Source organism: Rhopilema esculentum, chromosome 6 (genome assembly GCF_057945365.1).
Source record: "Rhopilema esculentum isolate cy_ngs chromosome 6, ASM5794536v1, whole genome shotgun sequence".
In the NCBI taxonomy this organism is placed as follows: domain Eukaryota; kingdom Metazoa; phylum Cnidaria; class Scyphozoa; order Rhizostomeae; family Rhizostomatidae; genus Rhopilema; species Rhopilema esculentum.
The window spans coordinates 8,171,589-8,191,843 of NC_142820.1; the positions used below are offsets into that span (position 1 = coordinate 8,171,589).

General features: G+C 37.5%; 1 protein-coding gene and 1 non-coding gene across 3 annotated transcripts; one reads left to right on the plus strand and one right to left on the minus strand.

The window, feature by feature from the left end:
* Positions 1-2,710: 2,710 nt before the first annotated feature.
* LOC135686567 (NEDD4 family-interacting protein 1) lies at positions 2,711-13,655 on the minus strand. Of its 2 annotated transcripts, none has more exons than XM_065202824.2 (8): positions 13,495-13,655; positions 12,123-12,216; positions 11,290-11,375; positions 10,043-10,088; positions 9,729-9,809; positions 8,698-8,822; positions 7,982-8,048; positions 2,711-6,466 (listed from the first exon to the last, which is right to left on the minus strand). In XM_065202824.2, exons 1-8 carry the CDS (start codon positions 13,513-13,515, stop codon positions 6,384-6,386), a joined length of 603 nt encoding a protein of 200 aa, XP_065058896.1. In that variant the 5' UTR covers positions 13,516-13,655; the 3' UTR covers positions 2,711-6,383. The 2 variants fall into 2 exon arrangements, with proteins under 2 accessions (XP_065058896.1, XP_065058895.1); XM_065202823.2 differs by having other exon boundaries at positions 12,108-12,216.
* A 6,011-nt stretch (positions 13,656-19,666) lies between these two features.
* On the plus strand, positions 19,667-19,748 carry Trnas-cga (transfer RNA serine (anticodon CGA)). The gene has a single exon. It is a non-coding gene; the product is annotated as a tRNA-Ser (tRNA).
* The last annotated feature ends 507 nt before the right edge of the window (positions 19,749-20,255 follow it).

Consider the following 20,255-nt stretch of genomic DNA (forward strand, 5'->3'; position numbering starts at 1 on the left):
TAATTAGGACAGTTATACAAAACAGAACAAAGGAGCTGATCACAAGACAGGATGTTACATGGAAATTGGCCAAGGTGCGAACTGCGAACGAAAGTCAAGCACGCAAATGAAATTCAAACAGCAAACAAGCAAAAGTTTCCTTGACGAAATTCCAGGGGCGGATTTAGACATTCGCACCGTTCGCACATGCGACAGTCAAACTTTTAAAATTATACTAAGAATCTGTCTCGAGAGAGGTTTTTGCTGAACAACAACTTTTTCGCTTATTGGCAAATTTCTCATTTGTGTTTTGATTCTATTTACTCGGGAATTATGCTTCAGTTATATTTGACAACTGAACACTGTGCAGGAGCAGGAAGATCCAAGGTCTGAATCATGCATGATTTAAATCTGGCCATAAACAGAAGCAAAATCTTAAACACAATCTCTAATTCTATCTCGATCTTGATTCAATCTGATTCAAATCTCAAAGCATCCTGACTAAAAAACAACAGGGTACCAATGTAGTTAGATTAGGGTATTTCGGTGCACAGTATGATTAGTAGCACGTTCGCACCGATTCGCACAGCTTTTGTTTCAAAATATTTAGCCAATCAAATTGCTAGATAGTGCGAACTTCGGTGCACAGTATGTTTTTTAGTAAGGTCGCACCACTGGGCTAAGATTAATCCGCCCTCATTGCGTGTATTGTGCAGTTTTGAGCTTATTTATGCCTGGCATGGGCAAGTTTTTCACTGGAGAAAAGGAATTTTGTGTTATGGACGCGACTGGCTACATGTATAATGAGTAGTTAAACCTGGTAATTTGGAAGACAAGGTCGCTAGATTTTCAGAGTAACATTCGACACGGGATGTTTTCAAGTTTCGATGTTCATTACCTCCTCCATGGATCGAGGGCCTACTAATGTCAATAAATGCACTGGACTGGGGTGATAATCAGTGGGCGATACCTGCGATTTGGCTCTGGCGAAGAAATAATGTTCAGGACGTTGGCAGAGAAAAATTTTCACTTAGACAAAACTTTCAAAGTGAATCTTTTCAATGTGGATTTTCAGTTCTTTATCAGCTTTCAGATATTTCCGGGTAATGTTTACTTGTTTGGGTATTCCCCTGAATTCGAAGGGGTTTCTTGGGAGTAAAATACATGCTTACACGCTGATTTGGTTTAGCTATTAAATAATATTAGTTATTAATGCAGGTTTTATGAATATTTGTGTAAATTTGTTCTATTTGGTTAGTTCTGAAAATTCATTGCAATGATGTTTTTTATTTTTTCGCGTGGCCTGGTTTGTCATCGTATACTATAAACAAATCGAAAAAGACGACTCGAATTTTTGCCTGACTATGAAAGGAAAACCGTCAATACGCTTTCTTGCTTTACGCTTGGCTAAGAAACAACACAAATGATTCTGTAGTATCAATTGAAAACTCAGATAAGGAATAAACAACAGTTTGGCCACGTTCTAAATAAAAGCCAATTTAATGTGCGTGTCGACTGCTCAAATGAGAAGGGGGCGAATATCCTTAAAAACCAAGGGGTGTGGTCACGAATGATATTTCCGACCACACCCTTGTGTGCGACAGTCAGAATATTTTCTAGATCCGCCCCTGCGAAATTCTGTCCTTTTACACCTCTAAAGATGACAAGAAAAGTGCGACGAAAAAAGATAAGAACATACAGAACATACTTCAAACAATGTTTCCTTTTTCCAAAAAATGAAGACTATGTGAAAAATTTTTTAAAGTTCACAAGATGTGTTCACGTTATAGAAATGTCAAGGAATGTCAATATCCCTGTCTCTGTCAGAGTCTTCATCTCTATGACATAACAACTTTCATAGCTTCCGAGTAGTAAGCGTATAAACTGCTCGTTACTCCTAGCTTGGTGTGTTTTCTAATGAACGCCGCATTTCAGGGCGGCGTTTAGCAGAGGGCGGCGTTCATTAGAGGAAATACGGTTACCGTAAAAGCTCTATTAAGCCCCCGGGGGCTTAATACTTAAAAACTTAAACTCAACTTAAAAATTTGGAAATTTTTCACATAATCTTTTTTTTCTTGCACTCTTTCTTGATTTTGTGGATCTTTTTGTCTGGGGTTTTAGTACCTTTCTGTATACATTCTGCTTTTCAATTTTTCTCATCCTGGGATCCAAAATATTTTCTGAGGCCATTTGTCCCGTGTTCCAATACTTTTTCATTCCTGTCACTGCGTATAAAAAATTTCCTTTCAAAAAGAGTTCCGAAAAAATAAGAACCACAAGAAAGCAAAAATTCAAAAGTTTGGGATTTTCCATGAATGTGAAAGAGTGACTATTACGAACAAAACCTTTCAATAGACGCAAACAATAAAAATTTATCAAAAGTCTTAGAAGTCAAAAGTCTTCCATAATGAAATAAAGTACTAATAAAGTACTAAATAAAACCTCTTCCTAGCATAAAAAGTAACACATAGGATTCTATATGGGGCAAATTGATGCCATTGAAATGAAGGGGCTGATATTTTCAGCAGCAGATATTCTTTGAGTACTCAATGTCAATCTTTGTGTTTATAGTAAGAATGAGGTCAGAAGACATTATATCTATCAATCTTTCTTTAATAACCAACAAATTTAATGACATATTTCATATTTCGACTGATGAGCAAAAACTGACGAAAAAACTGATCGTGTATTTCAGCCTTTAGAAAAGCAGATCATAAACTCGCTGTCGAAATAGGGTGCTGGCTTAAGATTGATTATGAACTATAAGAATGTGATTCGGTTACAAACATCGATTAGGGGAATGTCTGATTGATTGATCGAAATAGATACTTTACCATAACTAACGCCCCGCCTAAGATAAGCAGCCCCCCCAAGAAGTCCTCAGTACAGAAACTGGTTTTTACAAGAAGATGGGAAGGTTCTAGAATTAGCCTTGAAGGCTTTTTCTAGGATTTACGTTATTAATATGAAAAGATAAACATTAATGACATTTTCTAAGAAATACTTTGATTTGCATAGGGAATTCTCTGGGAACTTCGGTTCATTTAGGATTTTGCAGCTACTCTCCTTACGAAACATCTCAGAAAACACCTTTTTCGACTTATCTTTCCTTCTTTTCCAATTTTGAAAATTTGATAACCACGTTCTAAGGCAGAATCAGCGACTGGAAAAAAACTAATAAAATTGATGAGTCTGTCGATTGTTAAATCATACATAACGAAACTTGCTCGATAAAGATTCCTTAACGAACAGAACAATTAACATGATTTATATCACCATGAAAAGGCTGACAGAAAGATTACCAGTAATTATATTTTCTTCAACAAGTCAAATCAATTGATATTGTTGGGGATACGAGCGAGAAGTCTTCTAATGGTTGGGGCAACCTGGCGTAAAAGAGCATGCGTAGTGATGTTTAAGTTCTATGCGCATGCCTGGAGTCCAAAACGGGGGATCTTAACTCGCTCAAAATTCTCTCTAGTTCGCTTCCCTAACAAGTCAAAAGAAACGCTTGAAGCCACCTTATACGTATAGGAGACCATCGTGCATCCTCTTTCGTTATTTACAGTCTCTCACTACCAAAAAAGAATTTTTCTGCAACGTAATATTTACAAACAATAATTGAAATAAGTTCAACAAAGTATTTACAAACACAAACTAGACATAATCATTCAAAAGCTAATTTGCAAAATTTTCGTGGTACAGAAGTTAAAAATGGCTTGATTGGCCTATTTCGATCCACAACTGGGTATACATACGTAGAATTTTCGATCTTTGTTCTGACGCTTTTAATCTGAAGAGTGCAGACCAAAAGCTTTAGTAACATGTTTGAAAATTTTTGCTTTTTTCAAAGCCATTTCGAAAGGTTATTGTGACCTTAAAAACAAAGCTAGGGCACAAAGAGTTCGATGCTACTTTCCAAGAAAGAAATTATCGTTAAATAATACTTGCATGTTGCCATTGTTGCATGTTACCACAGAATAATAATTATACTGTGATGATACTTGCAGACACGTTGGTTAAAGAGGTCATATCTGCAAAAGATCGTCATTAACATCCGCATTAAAAAAAAGAACAATATAATTTATTGTAAACACATTGCTGGTAGACTTAGTCATATTTATAGAACTTTGACTGTACGGCATCGGTAGGCAATGGTTCCGGACTTTGGTCTAGCGAGATAGGCCATCTTGCCTCTTGTTGAAAAGGGTAGTATCGCGTCATTTTTATTCAGTGCTTTTATTTGGATTTGGGTAAAGGGGTTCTAGTGGGGGTTACGAGCTGCCATAGGGCCTTAGCCCCCTAAACAATCTGCAGGTGAATTGTTAGGTATCAACTTAGTGAGGAAATAAATTGATGGCACACTATAGTCCTGAAATGAGCACATCCCGTTTGTCGATGAATAAAAGTCTGCTGGACTAAAATTTGCTATTGTACCGATTTCAAAGGTACGATGAAATGGAACTTCGGGCGCTGATATGTTGGGAGTGTAGCAATAGGCAACACAGTTGCAGCTAACAAAATCATTAGTCTATTTCAAGTTCACACATTTATTCTCTAGAAAATTATACTTCCCTCTTTATATGTCTAGCTTTCACAATCCCTGTGAAGCCGATTCAATAAAATTTAAAACATCGATAGCTAGATTTATCTAATCGTGCATAGACTTGATCCTGCTTGGAATTTCCAAAAAATGACGTAAACTAAAGCTGACCCCAAATCAACAGTGTAATTAAAAAAAATTCTTACATAAATGCTCATTTCAAATTTTTAACCAAATTTATCCATATACAGCCGCAATTTATTTCTAAATGAATGTAATATAAATAAAATTTAAACAATCGGGGTTTTGGTATTAGAAAATATACCACAAGTCGACGTTGATTTAGGCAACAAAAAGATTAGAAGACAGAGCTAGTATTTCCCAAAGAAATCATTTGAGTTCCACTTCAAACGCTCCTGGGAAGAATTCGAGCCTGCCGTCAAATTAAGGTTTATCAAATGACATGCCGTCTTATCTCTTAAGCCGTCTAACCCTTGGAGCCGTCTTATCTCTTCAAGGGCCTCTCCAGCTAAAAAAATTTTTTTTATTGACTAAAAAGTTAGCATCTGGTGCATGCATTATGGCAAAGTCGTTGTTTTTGCAAAATTCCAATTAGTTTAGAAGTTATAAGGCTTTAAAGTTGCACCTTTCCGAGAAAAAAACGACAAAAGCCGAATCAGTTTCGTGACATTCTGACGTCACAATGTGCGGCTCTCGTTCGCCATGAATTTCGTATATCTTCCACCGAAATGTGAAGGATTCATGATCACGCGTTGATAACTGCATCTAAATATACAGCAGGAGCTTTTTAGGATCGAAAAATATTAAATGTTTACAATCATTTTAAGTCTGCGGGTCGGAATGCGTCCATGCTGTGTCACGACTTTGTTTTGATCACTGTGTAGGCCCACAAAGCTATGGCTTCCTGTTCCAGCTCTTCCCTCACGTATAATTAATCGAAATTGACACTTCAGTTGTTCTCCAGAAACGATGAACAACTAAAGGCTTCAGAATTGGTGTCTGAAATGCCAACTGGTTACAGTTGGAGAGTACCATCTCTTGCAGTGTTCAATTTGCGAATCGCCGTCGTTCGATTCGGTTTGAGGCGAGACTAACGAAATGCACAGTAACGTCAAAATTGCGTCACAGTGTCACCAAACCGAAAAACTTTTGTCGGTTAATTCAATTCAATTACCGAAATGCAAGAGCTTATATCTTGGAAAAACTTTAAAAAATATCGAAAAACAAATAAAGAATTCGTGATCAGCAGGTTCAACTCCTTTAGATTAGCCAATAAAATGAAAGTGCAAAATTTGGCTGAAGAGGCCCTTTAAAGTAAATGCAATAGGTGTTTTGGACAAAAAGGCCTTGGACAACTTAAAAAGCGTCCCATTTAGGCCCCGTTTTGCGCAGGCCCCTTGAACATAACGCATAACGATACTGGGGATGCATTAGTGTGAATTTTCGCCAAGTTGTTTATCACGATACGCTAATGCGCGGCATTTATATGACAGTTTCTTGCAAATCATCCTCTTTATGAAACTAACAGGCTTTGGAAAATATCTACATTTATGGGTGGTTGCTCCCAGCCAAGATCCCTGGAAAACCTCACAAAATGCACTTCTTGTAACTGATTAGCTGTTTAGTTACTCTGGCTCCAAATTTAGTCCTCGATGCGTGTCACGATCCTTGCCAAACGTATTTTTAGAGGCTGATCCAAAATCCTTGATTCCAGACCTACATAAATGACATCCAATCATGACTCCGAGGGTTGCTGTTACAAATGAATGACGCTTGACAATCGGGCGAGGTTAATTGACTAATGTATTAAAAAATAAACCCATCAGTGAGCCAGTAAGAGTTAAAAAATCCATAAACGGCCTCTCTGTCCACCTCTCTTGATTCGGGAGAATGACACTGTGCCTTTCAGGAACATTACCCAACCTAAAATAATAAAATCTTCATTTTCATAAGCCGTTCAAGGCACATCCTTAGCTAACAGTTTAGGTATATTTGTTTGGCAAAATATTTACAACGCTGCCAACCATGGCCTGCTCTTTATTATTGCCCTGCTCTGGCTGAATAATCTAAATTTGAAATTTCTTAGATATTTGCTCGAAAATGTTGGTTTCCTCTTAAAAGCTTCTACAAAATCCTTTTAAAACAATCAAGCAAAATTTTGGAGACTCTGGCTCCTTTACACGCCAGCAACTTACGCACCTGGATTGATCTCGCTTCAATGTGCCTTCAACAAACACGTGCAATAAACCATGCTGTTTGGGTTCGGCTTTGACCCATTCCAAAATTAATATTACGACAATGGAAGAGGCGATAAACCATTCCCCGGCGATTACGATACCCTGATACGACACGACACTCTGGTGCGACACGATACCCTGATACGACAATGGAAGTGGGATTTAAATGTTCCCGTTTTCGTTGCAACCATAGTCGGAAAACCATTCTCCGGATATTACGCATTGTTATTTAGGGGTATGAAAAAACTTCACGTAGATCTAAGTGCCCTTATGAAGTAGTAGGTTTCTTTGATCAGTTCTGATCACGGAGTGCGCGTCTTTATCTTCTCTTCCTTCTGCTCTCTGTTGTCACCCAGTTATCTTCTGAGTTTTTACTCCATTTCTTATCAGTGTTCTCCAAACTGATCTGTCAAACGAAGATCTTTGCCATAAGTTTGTGTCGATATGGGATTCCTTCATATCATGCTTTACCTGGTCTGTGTATCTTAGCTTTGGGCGACCCAAATTCCTCTTCCCCATTCCTTATTCACTATATAGTAACTGTTTTGGTATGCCTTGCTTATTCATTCTTTAACGTTACCTAGCCATTTCCACCTCTTCATTCCTATGATGGTTTCTATGCAATTCTAATTTGACTTTGTAAAATCTCTAGATTGGTAAACTGACCTTGCCTTTTGATACCTAGGACTTTTCTACGTAAGCGTGTAAGAAAACTTTGCAATCTCTTCAGCCTCATACAAGAGAGTTGTCGAAGCTCTATATAGAATATAGGCATTATAAACGGCCATTTTCTCCAAAACATGGTCCATATGTTTCTTCTAGAACTTGATTAAAAAGCGCTAGGTAGGGGTAGATTATATTTTTGCTTTGGAAAATTCACCTGGTACAAAGCACTGGAACGAGGAAAATGGGGCATGGTTTCACTGGCCACGCCCATTACCCCTCTGCAGTAGCTAGCACCACCTCTGTATATGTCGCAGCTGCTTTATAGATTCTATATGATATTTCTTTTCTTAGATCTAATCTAAGACCAGACTAAGAATGAAATTGAAGAAGAATATCAAACAAGAATATGTTTGGAGACAGAATTTGACATTTGGCAGTGAATCCTGAGAACAGGATTCATATGTTTGTGATTTTGCATACTGGACCAAATGATCTAGAAAAGGTTGGTTATTTGCTGACAGCAAAATTCACGTACCTGCAATTACAAATAGCCACGTAATCCAAGGAAAAGCTGACAGAACATCAATACAGCAATCAGCGTGCTAAAAACAACATCAAGACTCGGGAAGTAATTTTATGACGTAAAATGAAAACATCTACATCAGCTTTATAATGGCCAAAAGGACAAAATTACGACAGTAACCTGCAAAATGTTTATAGCCAGGAAAAAAAGCAGCTTATGGAATCCCTGGCCGAAAAAGTAAACACAGAACACAAAACATTCACACATTATGGAAAAATTCACTGTATTTGTTTAAGTTTATTTTAAATATTTCATTAAACGGAGTTGCAAGCATTGAACTGCATATGGTCTTGATTACTATTTTGAAACTTAAAAAAATTATAATAGTTTTAGGTTTCAGGAGGTGATTGACTGTTCTGCAAAGCTTACGAAATATACTAGACATTGTATTCTCAATGTGTTATATAGAAACTGTAAATAATAAACAAGTCTCTATGTTTTGGGTTATTATGAATCTATATAAGACAGACACAGTGGCGGACACTTGGGGGGGGGCGAGGGGGGTGAACGCCCCCCAATACTTTAGAGGACAATGGTCTTTTGTTCTAAAACAATGGGAAATGTGACGTCATCTTATTAAAACAATAGGCTTGCCCCCCCAATATTTGACCAAGTGTCTGCCCCTGTACAGACATGAAACCAGAACTGCTTAAAATAGGGATGCCTACCTTTATCAAAAAGGCCCATTTGATGAGAGAAAGACCAAAGCCAGCAGTTGAGCCGTACTTGGCAGCATACGTGTTGCCAAGGCAGTAACCAACCAAAAATCCAATCCAATTCAATATAAAAGAAACTGAAAATGAGACAAAAATAGAAATTTCGACAAAAAGGTTTAACTCGAATGCCCCCATCTATTACTCCCCCCTTTTTGGTACTTGTCAATTTTCTCTAAGGAAATTCAACACAGATGAATCATCTGTATGCCTACTATGATAAACCAATACATGGCAAACTTGAATTTGAAGACATGATGGATTCAGATGGATGAGACCATCAAAGCAACCAAAATTGGTGAGGCGTTCTTTTTGCACCACTAGAGTCTCAAAAAATGTTTGTACTAATACCATTGACAATGCTAACATAAGTAAAATTACAAAACGCAGCCAATCATTAACAGGTGCATTGCTATACTTTCAAACTCTGAGATAGACAATCAATTATAAGCCTGTTGTTATGTGATCCAGATCATCCCCGCAAAATGAACAGAACTTTTCAAGAGAACATGTCATTGGATTGCCTGTGCTGAAGAGGAACCCAAAGTTTAAAGGAAAATCAAATGTACGGTGATTGCAATTCAAACAAACTTTGTATTGTACTCACAAAAATACTTTTTACTGAATTTGAAGAATTTTAAATTACAAGCTGACAATTAGGCCTTGTACATATCGGTGCATTTACAAATCTACAGATTTCATCAAATTGTGCCCCCCCCCAATACAGGGTAATGAGTGCATCTTAAAATGACTTCTGTTTGAAAACTGTTTGCCAATGGCACTATACTGTAAAATATCCGCTCTAATTTCTTAGTTTTCAAATGCCTTCATTTTCAATTTTCTTGTTCTCACATTAAACAAATGAAGACATTTTAGGTGAGTCAGTGCGAGGTTTCTCTCTGTATCTTCCCTTAAGCATGTTCAGTCTCTGTCATACAAGAATTACATGTTAAGTCATAAACTAATCAACTAGGTAGGTTACTTACGAAAGAAGAATCCAACAAATGCGTAATCAGACCCAACACTTAAGCTTGTAATTTGCTCTTCTACCGGTAAAGTGTACGAAACTAGAAAAAAGGTAAACATTTGTGATTTTTCAAACAACATAATATTTCATTTTCTATAATCCTAGTTTACAAAATTATTCAAGATCTAAAAATGATGGACAAATTTATAAGGATATTCTCTTATTAGCGTTAGATTTTCCCTTAACAGTTGCTGAAGGTGTACTAGGGAATTCAATCATTTGACATGCATATTTGCATTAAATAAACCATTCAAAATCTAAGGGTTAACGTACTTGAGCGATCTTGAAGTTCCAACTCGTCATCTGAGATTCCAAATATCTAAAACAAAAAGTAAATGCTTAAGAAATAATTCCAACTGAAAACAGAAAAAATTAAGCAAACATATGAGCATGATCTAGAAAGATGAAGGTTGAAGCCTCCTTGACAACATCAGAACAGCCACAGTTCCAAGAAATCTTTGCTATTTCATTTAAAAGAATTAGATGTCACTTTTCAATGTTACTGAAATGTCCCAGACTGAAAGTTTAGGAAAAAGCACCCGAGACAGAAAATTTTGTTAATCAATCACTTGAATTATGGACCATTTCAATGTTTAAAAATCTGAAAAACTTTTTGATAAGCTCAAACAGAGCTTTGCATCAAGGAGAAATTTTTTCAAAACAACCTGCAATTTGACAACAGGTAATAATGTGCATATGTCAACTTTGTACCAGAAAAAACATAATTTGAATCTTCAGGGTATTTGATTATCTTAGTATGGAAACCCGGGCATAAGCTTTTAAATTTGGTGAATTCTACGATGTTAACATATGCACATAATTACAGGTAAAGGTTAGTTCCATACTCGGTATCAAACTTTTGGGGAATATGCTGTTAGGGGGGCATCATCCTGAGCCACAGTATTGTGTGGTAGGGTGACCATTCCTTTCAATGCCTTTTAAACTCCCTAGAATGTTTCAAACCATAGTCAAACTGCAGGTTGTTTTAAGAAATTTTTCTCTTATACTTTAAAATTACAAAAATTTGTTCTGCATTGTCAAAGTAAAGATAAATTTTTTGAAGAATTTAAGAATGTTTAACAGGTACAGTACTTTAAAATATTAATCAAGTTTGAGAAATTGTGCTACTTGTTGTACTGCTAAGAAAAAATCAATATTCCAAACAGTGTGGCAGACACTGTTGCCCCCTCCCCTCAATATTTTGGAGGGCAATGGTCTTTTGCTATAAAAAATGGGAAAATGTGATGTCATTTTATCAAAACAATAGGCTCGCCCCCCAACATTTGACCAAGTGTCTGCCCATGGTTCCAGAGGTCCTGCTTGTACAGAACAAAAGGGATCAAGCACCCCCTCGACTGTAAGAAGGGGTAAGAAAGGGCTTTTTCTTTAACAATCATGTTCTTCTTGACATCAAACTTATTTAAAATGAAACTGTTCCCTGCTCTTCACATCCCTCAAACACGTCCCTCAAATTCTTTAATGATTTCAATGCTTCTATATCATTGACTGCTATTACAAACCTGTTGAAGTGCTGAATGCCTATGCATAGCTTCAACTTCATCATAACTTGGTGGCTTGACGATGTCATTATAAGATGGTGGTGTATCTGAAACAAATATAAACTTTCTCAATAAAACAAAAAAGGATTTGGTTTTGAAAGATAAACACTTTTTGATAGAACGATCAAACTCTTCCTAGAAAACCTCAAAACTGTCAAAGATGTTGCAAAATAGCATCTTGAATTGTTGGTCAAGAAAATTAAGTAAAATGTCATTCAAGCGCAACTACAAAATGAAGCCTCAAGCAAAGAACAAGGAGCATTTAGGCAATTTTATCTTTAACATGGCCAGGAAGAAACATTGTGCATGACAAAGCTCTGTTTATATTTTTCATGCCAGATTCTGATATGAAGATTTTTTTCTAAAACAAATTCAAGTGTTTCCATATTTGATTTCATGGTGCAATTACTACTCTATTTTATAGGCAAATACTACTCTATCAGTATTGGTAAACTTCAAGTTGCTGTACACTGTGATGAATAAGATATGCAAAATCAATTGTTTTTTTACAGTTAATTAAAAGAAAACCAAGGGTTGAGTTCAAAAATTTAGAAATTAAAATATTTAGGCATTTGAAGCATTGATGTAAGTAAAAGCCTATCTAAATTGAAGTGCACAGTAGACTACCCTAAGTGGAAACTTAGTATTTCATTTTGAAACCACACTGTCTATCTACCCAACCTACGCCCTTTTGAATATTAAGATAAATTTGATAAAATATTAATTGCTAGCAACAAAATAAAAGGTGTTATAAAATTGAAAACCAGGAAAAGCCAAACCTGCTATATTTTCACCTTGAATACCATGGTATGGAGGAGGTGAAGCATCTGGTGAGATACCACTGTCTGGATTTTGTGTAGGCTCATCTACGTCTTCCTCTATTGTGGACTGAAAATTAAGAAAGATTTTTGATTTTATCTCTAGGTTCCAAGCATGTCCGATTACAGGGTTCAGGGAACTGAGCCACATTTGTAATGTCTGAATAGGCATGTCCCCTTCCCAAACATCCAAACAGCATTGAAGAGATTCATTTTAAAGATATAAGAAAAAAACTTAAAATTGCAAGTAAAGTTTTTCTTAATTAATAGAGAGTGCCGGAAAATAACCGACCCGAGCGAGGCTCGAACTCACGAAAATAGAATGGTTAGCTTTCAAAACTGGCAAATAGGCCAGTATACTCTAAGTGCCATTGAAACTATAAGTAAAAATCAGTTACTATAGAGAGACAACTTTATTACAAATTATATTTTCATTACAATTTAGCTGGTAGATTCCCCATCTTGTTGCAATATCAATAAAACTATTATAACAATGACAATGTTAGCAGACTGGAAACTTTGTTTCTTGCCCAGGCAAGTTCAAGTGCCTGTCTGAGCGCCTGAAATCACACACTTTTAAAAAAAATTCTATAGTTAATTATATGAAATGTATTCAAATAGGGACTTTGCGTGGCCAAAATGCAAAAGTGAACAGATGGAAAATTTGAGTGCGTGGGCAATATATTGTGGGTATGTGACAAAGTTTCCTGTCTGGCAATGTTACTGTCATTTGCATGCATGGGCAATCAAGGGTCCTTTAATGTTCATATATACATATCACAAATATATCATTCTAACTATTTTTCAAACTGATTTTTTCCTGCTCCCCTTTTACCTACCTCCCTACCCCTTGCCAAATACAAATCCACAATACATAAATTAGGTCTAAACCTAAAAAACTCTAAAAACCCAAATTTTTCCTATGAAAAAGATCCTATGAAAAGGTATATAGGAATTATTTTCAAAACAAGCCCTGTTAGAATGATCTGGTTGACACAAACAAGATTTTCATCTTAGAGATTTATAATTCGCATTTTCATCACATTTTTCGACAGGATATAGGTAACTATTTTTTCATTCAAACTCCCTGAGCTTCTTATCTTCTGCCTTTTTGAAAATATGTTGATAAACCCTTTCAAAACATTTCACCGTTCTGTCGATAATCTGCCATATCATTCAATACGATAAAACAAACAACGCCCTTGAGAGATAATACATCTCACGTTTCTGTAGCCTTTCTAAGTAGAAGAAAGTCTAGGCCGGTTGCCATCCTTTTCATCTTGACAAAGAGACCAAAGCAGATCAAAAGAGGCCAAACAACAACGTATTTATTCAAAAATATACTTACGTAAGGAGGAGGGTTTGCCATCCTTAAATACCTTTGTTTGTTGTCAATCAAATAATCTTTACTGAAATCTAATGACTGCAAATATTTTGACTTCTTTCCGTTGCCGTTTTCACATCCTGAAACCCATTTGTTTGATCAAAGATAACAGTTCTTTACCAGTCCCCATCTACAGTTGTTACGTCATTAAACAAAACGATACTCAAACAGGAAGAAAATATGGCATTATCTGCACTAAGCAAAATGGAAAATTTTCACCTAATCAAATCCCCACATTGCGAAAAGAGATATGGTTGACGATGATAAAGAGGGTGAAAACCCCCACCCAGGTATGACCCCATACATAGCCAGGGTCCTAAAACATATTCAAATGAAGCCAGAAACTCGTAACTGTGCCTAAAAACTGTTTCTGTCCTAATGAAAGGCGCAAGCTTCTGCTCGTTTAGTTAGTCTGGTCAATTTTTTTCTCCATCCCATCCTGAAACAGCTCGTTTGGGTTTGGTAGTCCCGAAGTATTTCAAAGTTGTTGGAAGGGCACAGATAAGAATAGGCACTAAGGGACTATATGCCTCTTTTTCCAAAAGCTCTAAAAAGGGCACTTCTAGGAAAAGGGACATATCTAGAGAAACACTCCCAGCGTTCCCCGATGCCAGCATCCCTGTAGCTACTCCGATACTATGACACCAGTCCACCTATTACCATGTCTTTTAAAATCTTTGTCGAAATACTTGGAATTTGAAGAAAGTACCTTTACTAAGAAGTTCCTTATCAGGGCCTCCAACGGCTGGGCCATGCCCTCCACTCTTTTGCAAAACAATAAAGCTTTTCCAAATTCTTATGCAATGGGTATTAAATTTTCCCTTGACTCCCCCCCCCCCCCCCCCCTTCCACTTTCCAATCTGCATCGGAGCCAATGCTTTTAAAAAAAGAAATGGAGCCCTTGCTGCAGGGTTGCTAAAGAGAATTTTAGAGTTTTGGTGGACGTAGATGAGTTTGCAAACTTCTGAGGTAAATTGCCACCATCACTTTTGATGTACCAAACTATATTTCAGCAAAAAGTAGGGACAGTGACGTCGTGGCCGGGGGCCGTGGCCCCCTCTGTTTTCAAAACTTGAGATATTTCCGGAAAAATCACAGTTATGTCGTGGACGAAAGTCACATGGACTAAAGTACTTTCCGTATTGTCAAGGGGGAATTCACTTTTGTAAAGAAAATACTAGATTTCCACAAAAGTAAAATGATTTCTCTGGATTTACCAATTTCTGCCATAGAGTGATTTGCTGCTTGGATCTTGTCAGTCAAAATCCGAATATTGGTTATGGAAATTGGTCAATATTGGTCATAGATTGACATTGGTCATATCAATATTGGTCATATCTTTACTTGGTCTCATAGGTGGCGCTGGAAATCTTCCGACGGGGGGCTAAAATAACTAAAATAAGCAGTTTTGTACGTAATCTGGCAAATTTGCTCCGACAATAACCTAAAATTTCTTCCGATAGGGGGGCTAGATGCTTCCGACGGAGGAGATGTTGCCCCCCTAGCCCTCCCCTGGCGCCACCACTGCTTGGTCTTGAAGACCAGGACAGTACAAGTTTTGTGCCAATCACCAGATATAAAAATTTTGTTCGTGATTTGAAAATTTATGCAGTTATGTTGCATTAGGTAAAACATTTGTAAACGAGAACAAGGAAGTCGATCAATATCATCGCTTTCCGCGAACTTGAAGCATTAAGATTAAAAAAATTCCCCTTCGGCGGAAACCATAGTGCCGCCTCGGGTAGTAATTTTTCTACCCTTCTACTGATCTATAGGGTTGTGAGGTGTCATGAACGTTCATAGTGGGTATGAAGAAACAGAGACAAGATAAAAAGTTCCTAAATATCTTTCCAGCTAAGGCAAAAGTTACCAGCTTTTCTGCATCCCCCTCCCCCATCTACACTTCGTCGGAAAATTGTTCTTTCTGGCCCTCCCTAGAATTTATCGGCCATGACGCCCCTGAGTAGGGAGCAACATCACTCTAGCCCCCCAGCTTCTCTTATGGATCAAAATTAATTTATGTTCTTTCGGGGAATCGTCAAAAGCATTGGCGCTGTAGACTGTAAATTTTGAGGGGATATGGAGGATGGTGTAGTTTTACCTAATAAGAAGCAAATACTCAAAAAAGCAGTAGATATCGGCCCGAATAAGAGGGCACAGCCCCCTAGGTTCTATGCACATGAGTGGTAGAAAATTGAGACCTATTAAAAACATAAAACCCTGTTAGACAAATAAACATACAGCCTGGGCACCCTTTGTAAAGTCCACAATAGAATATGCTTAAATCTGGACGTTAAGCCTAGCGCACGCTAGCGATTTTTGTCGCCAGCGACGGCGATTTTTGTCGCTGGCGACTAAATGTTTTCCCCCACGCACACTTAAGATCTTTTCTGCCTTGGCCAATGACTTTTGGTCTCCACCTTGTAATGAGCCTCGATAAAAATGACCAGAAATTAACAATCAAACTTTTTATAACCCATGCATGTGCCTGGACATCCTCAAAAATTACGGGATGGGAGAATTTAGACAAAAACAATGAAAAATATTGCCAGCTTTGATTTAACCAGGCCACATTTAATGGCAAAAAATTAGGCCCAAAATTGTAGATTTAGCTTGGCCTAAATTAAGCTACTTATTTAATTTTCTTCTCTTTTGTACTGTAGAGAACCCAACACATGGGTTTTATGCACAATTTGTTTGTTATCTGTTTTACTGTTAGTTGCTAGAAGATAGTAAAACCTACATCGTACGAGATTTTTCGCTTTATAGGCAACCCATACTGCTAAAAGGATATATTAATAGAAGTGCAGTTTTTAGTGCAATGAGAGAGAAATCTTGTTCGTGTTTATCCAAATACGTTTACAAATAATTGAGAGCAGTAGTACCCGCTCATGGCACTAAGAGCACCAACAAGCTCAGCCACGGCTGCAGCTTTTGCCGTCCTATCGTCGTATTGTCGAAAGGATATGGCGTACAAGCAGGGTTTCCCGCGCCACAAATCGACTAACAAATCCTCTTAATGCGTTGTCCAAGAGAACGAGCATGTTCCTGTGACCTCCATCTTGTCAATATTTTTAAAAATCAACACACTTTCCACGTGCCTTGAAAACACTTTATGATTGGCTGATCAACAAAAATTTGTTTTTGCGCCACGCACACTTGCGATTTTCAGTTTTTAGTCGCTGGCGACAAAAATCCTGTGATGTTTTTCCCCGCAGACTAGCGATTTTAGTCGCCAGCGACAAAAATCGCCGTCGCTGGCAACAAAAATCGCTAGCGTGGCTAAGCTTTACGTAACTGGTATTACTGCATCAAGATGTGTTCAATTCTACGAATGCCGCAATGAAAAATATGAAACTGGCATATTTGGTTATGTCTATCAACATCAATAAATATGTATATCCGTATGTTATGCAAGCATTGGCTAGGATGCTAGATGCAGAAAGGTCCTCCACGTTCTATATACATAAAATAATAACTAAAATGCTAAAGTCGTTAATTATTTTAAAAAATTTTCCTGGTAAAATTTACTTACATTGATCGTTATTTAAAATGCTAAAGCTCTTCAATCCTTAAAAAACCTGGATTCTGAAATGCTTGTCGGAGATTTTGCAAATTATGCTCCAAGGTGAACAGGCTTAGTTTGAAACTTTTGAATACTGTTTATTTTTTTTGGCTACTTTGGAAAATCAGTTTTACACGTAAATCATTTTCTACTCGCCTCGCCTTACACAATTCAGAATATAAGCGTAAGAGGAGTTGTACCTTGGGTGCCAGAGCCTCATTTCTATCCTTTGACTCTCTCTGGCACCAAGGTTAGGGGATTTGTGAAAGAAACAGACAGTTGTAGGGGTCAGTCACAAAAAGCTACATATGACTGTTTGATTAGCCAACCATTGTCACGTAAAAAAAAGCCATAGCTTTTCCAAACGCATTTACAAAACAGGGTGTTTTCCCAAAGTCTCAAGGTTGTGGTCAGCAAAAATTTTCTCCTCTTTGCCCATCCAACCTTCCAACTCTGGCTACGCCACTTCTTTTTATCTACTTTATTATAAAGGTAAAAATCGAATTTTAAAAATGGGCGAATCTTTCATTTACCAGTGACCTGAAGGGTGTGACACAGAAGTCCAATTAGTGTCTAACGCCCAATCATTGTTGCTTAAATCCGTCCCTGCTGACTGTTTACTATAATTCTTCTGTTGTGTTAAATTTTTGCATATATTTGAAATTCTTATAGTTTTACCAAACGATTTCTTATATTTTGCGAACAAATTTCCAATCAAATTTACAACACCACAAAACGGTAACAAAACCACGTTAGAATAACCCCTGAGTCTTCCAGTCGCATTCTCGAAGTCGTTCTTTTAATTTCATATCTGAAATCTGACATTTCGTCGATAAGTTTCGCTTAGTTAGCTTTCAAGAGTCTATAGACGCGCTGAAGGAACATGTACTCGTCTTAATTAACGCGATGGTTACCATAATGGAATATTACAATGATCTGGATATTATATTACCAAAACCAATTTCAGAGGACTTGCTTACCTGTTTTTTATTACCAAGAAATATGAAGTCGCACTTTTCCTCATTTAGATTTATGCCAGTTCATGATGCTCCTTTACTCCTTCGTCAAGTCAAAGTTGGAGAGGGTCTTTCCCACTAAAGAAATGCTGGTGTCATCAACATATATGTTAAAGCAGAATGTTGACAGGGCCTCTTCGAAGTTAATTTTGCATACAAGATAAAAAAAGAGAGGCCCTGGACATGATCCTTGTAGAATCCCACTGGTGACTTTCAGTTTTTGTGAGTTCTATCCGCCGAATGGAAACCATACGAGTTCAGTTTAAACCATATATAATGTTTTCTTGGCGTATGCAGCAACAGACTTAATTGAATCTGTATATTTTTTTGTATTTGTTTCTACCGAAGGTAGTTTTTAAGACACTGAGAAGCTTATGCTTATCGAGCAGTGTCCTGGTCCTTCCTCTCGATGTGACCACACCTCATGATTCCTATGCCTGGACTTACAGAGAGCTGGCGACTCTCCTCACTCTGGGTGAGAGTTTGGTCATGCCAGGGGCTCGAACCACGGACCCTTGGGTCTGTAGTCAGCGCCTCTAACAACTGAGCCATCCTCGAATCAAGCCGGTGGTAAGCAAATTCATTCCTGGAAAACAGATTGTTCAAAAAATTCTTGTCTAAAAACCGCCAGCACTTTCTCTAGAGAAGCGTGCATAGGAGGTTACATAATCGAAAATATCATTTCAACCCCGGTATCCAAAGAACAAAAGTGACTTGCTCCAAAGAAAATCAGGTTCTAAGCCCGAAAAAGCTATTGTGGAAACTTGGTGGTAAAAACGTAGAGGAATGTGAACAATGCACACATCTTGGTGTTGGTGTCACACTGAAATCAAATCGTTCTTTTGCAGTGCACTTTGAAAATGTTCAGTATAAGTATTCTTGCCGTGGCAAGCGAAGGAGTGGCCTGGTTTTCAACCAAAACTCTATTTCTACTTTTTTGACCATATAATAATGCTTATTCTCGATTATGCATCAGATGTCTGGGGAACAAACGAGCAGTTAAAGCTTGAGAAGGTTCATCTAGCAGCATGTAAATATGCTTTAAGTGTCAAGTCATCAACTAGGTACCACTGATGCAGTCTTTTCTGAATTAGGTAGGGTTTCGGTATCATCTTGGAGACATATTAATATTTTGGAATTGTTCTCCTGGCTACGAAATTTAGACAATAAACCTTACCCCTACAAACCATTTCAAATGTTAACTAATGACGCTGATTCTGGACTGGATGTATTAATAATGGGCCCCGGTGCAAATTTCAGAGTGGAGGGGGGGGGCAAGCGAAAATTTAACAACCATAACAAAATATGGCACAGCCAGTTAACAAAGCTCTAAAGCAAAATATGTTGAACAATTCTCGAGGTGGGCCATGGCCCCTCGGCCTCCCTTCATCGGAGACCCTGATAATTGTATCTCAACAGCACTATCTCTATCGTTGTTTTAAAAAATAAACTCCAAAACCGATCTATCATTATTTTTCAACATTATTTTACAATTGTTGATCATAAACTTCTCAACATTGGGTCTTGCTGGCTTTTTGATCACCTGGCCTCATACGCTGTGATGGCCGAGTGGTTAAGGCGTTGGACTCGAAATCCAATGGGATATTCCCTCGCAGGTTCGAATCCTGCTCGCAGCGTAAATTTTTACATAAATTTTTTACTTTAAGTTTGCACTTGGTTCATCATCACTGGTAAGGTATCATGTAATAATAACTCCAAGGTAAGGTATCATAATGACTCCATAGCAAACCAAGCCAACTCGGCGATAGAAAATTCTCATAGTACTTCCTGCGAAATTCATCAAAGGCTTTTTGCAACCGGATGCTTTCCCATTATAATTCCAAAACCGGCCTAATATCGTACTGCAGGAAAATGCAAAACACAGTCAATTTCTTAAGCATGCTCGTTACGCAAGAGCCTTTAAAATTATCATTTCATTGCGACTCTGATATTGCAAATTTAAGTACGAACTGATTTGTTTTTAAGGAAAAAACTTGAAGAGGCACTGTATTTACTCATATATTTTCCCCTTAAAATTATGTATCCAAGGGATTTGAAAAATTCCCACTCAACCCGAAAGTTGCAACAAACCAGCCAGAAAGCCTTCTAAAAAATATCTTACTAAGCAGAGCCCCTGAAAGTTC

Excerpts from the sequence above, each read along its gene's own strand:
- LOC135686567 (XM_065202823.2), bottom strand. The coding sequence starts at position 13,515 with ATGGCAAACCCTCCTCCTTAC. Across the intron at positions 8,823-9,728 it reads ATTTGTTGGATTCTTCTTTC|TTTCTTTTATATTGAATTGG; the intron begins GTAAGTAACCTA and ends TCTCATTTTCAG. Across the intron at positions 6,467-7,981 it reads GTGGCTATTTGTAATTGCAG|GTTGGGTAATGTTCCTGAAA; the intron begins GTACGTGAATTT and ends TTATTATTTTAG.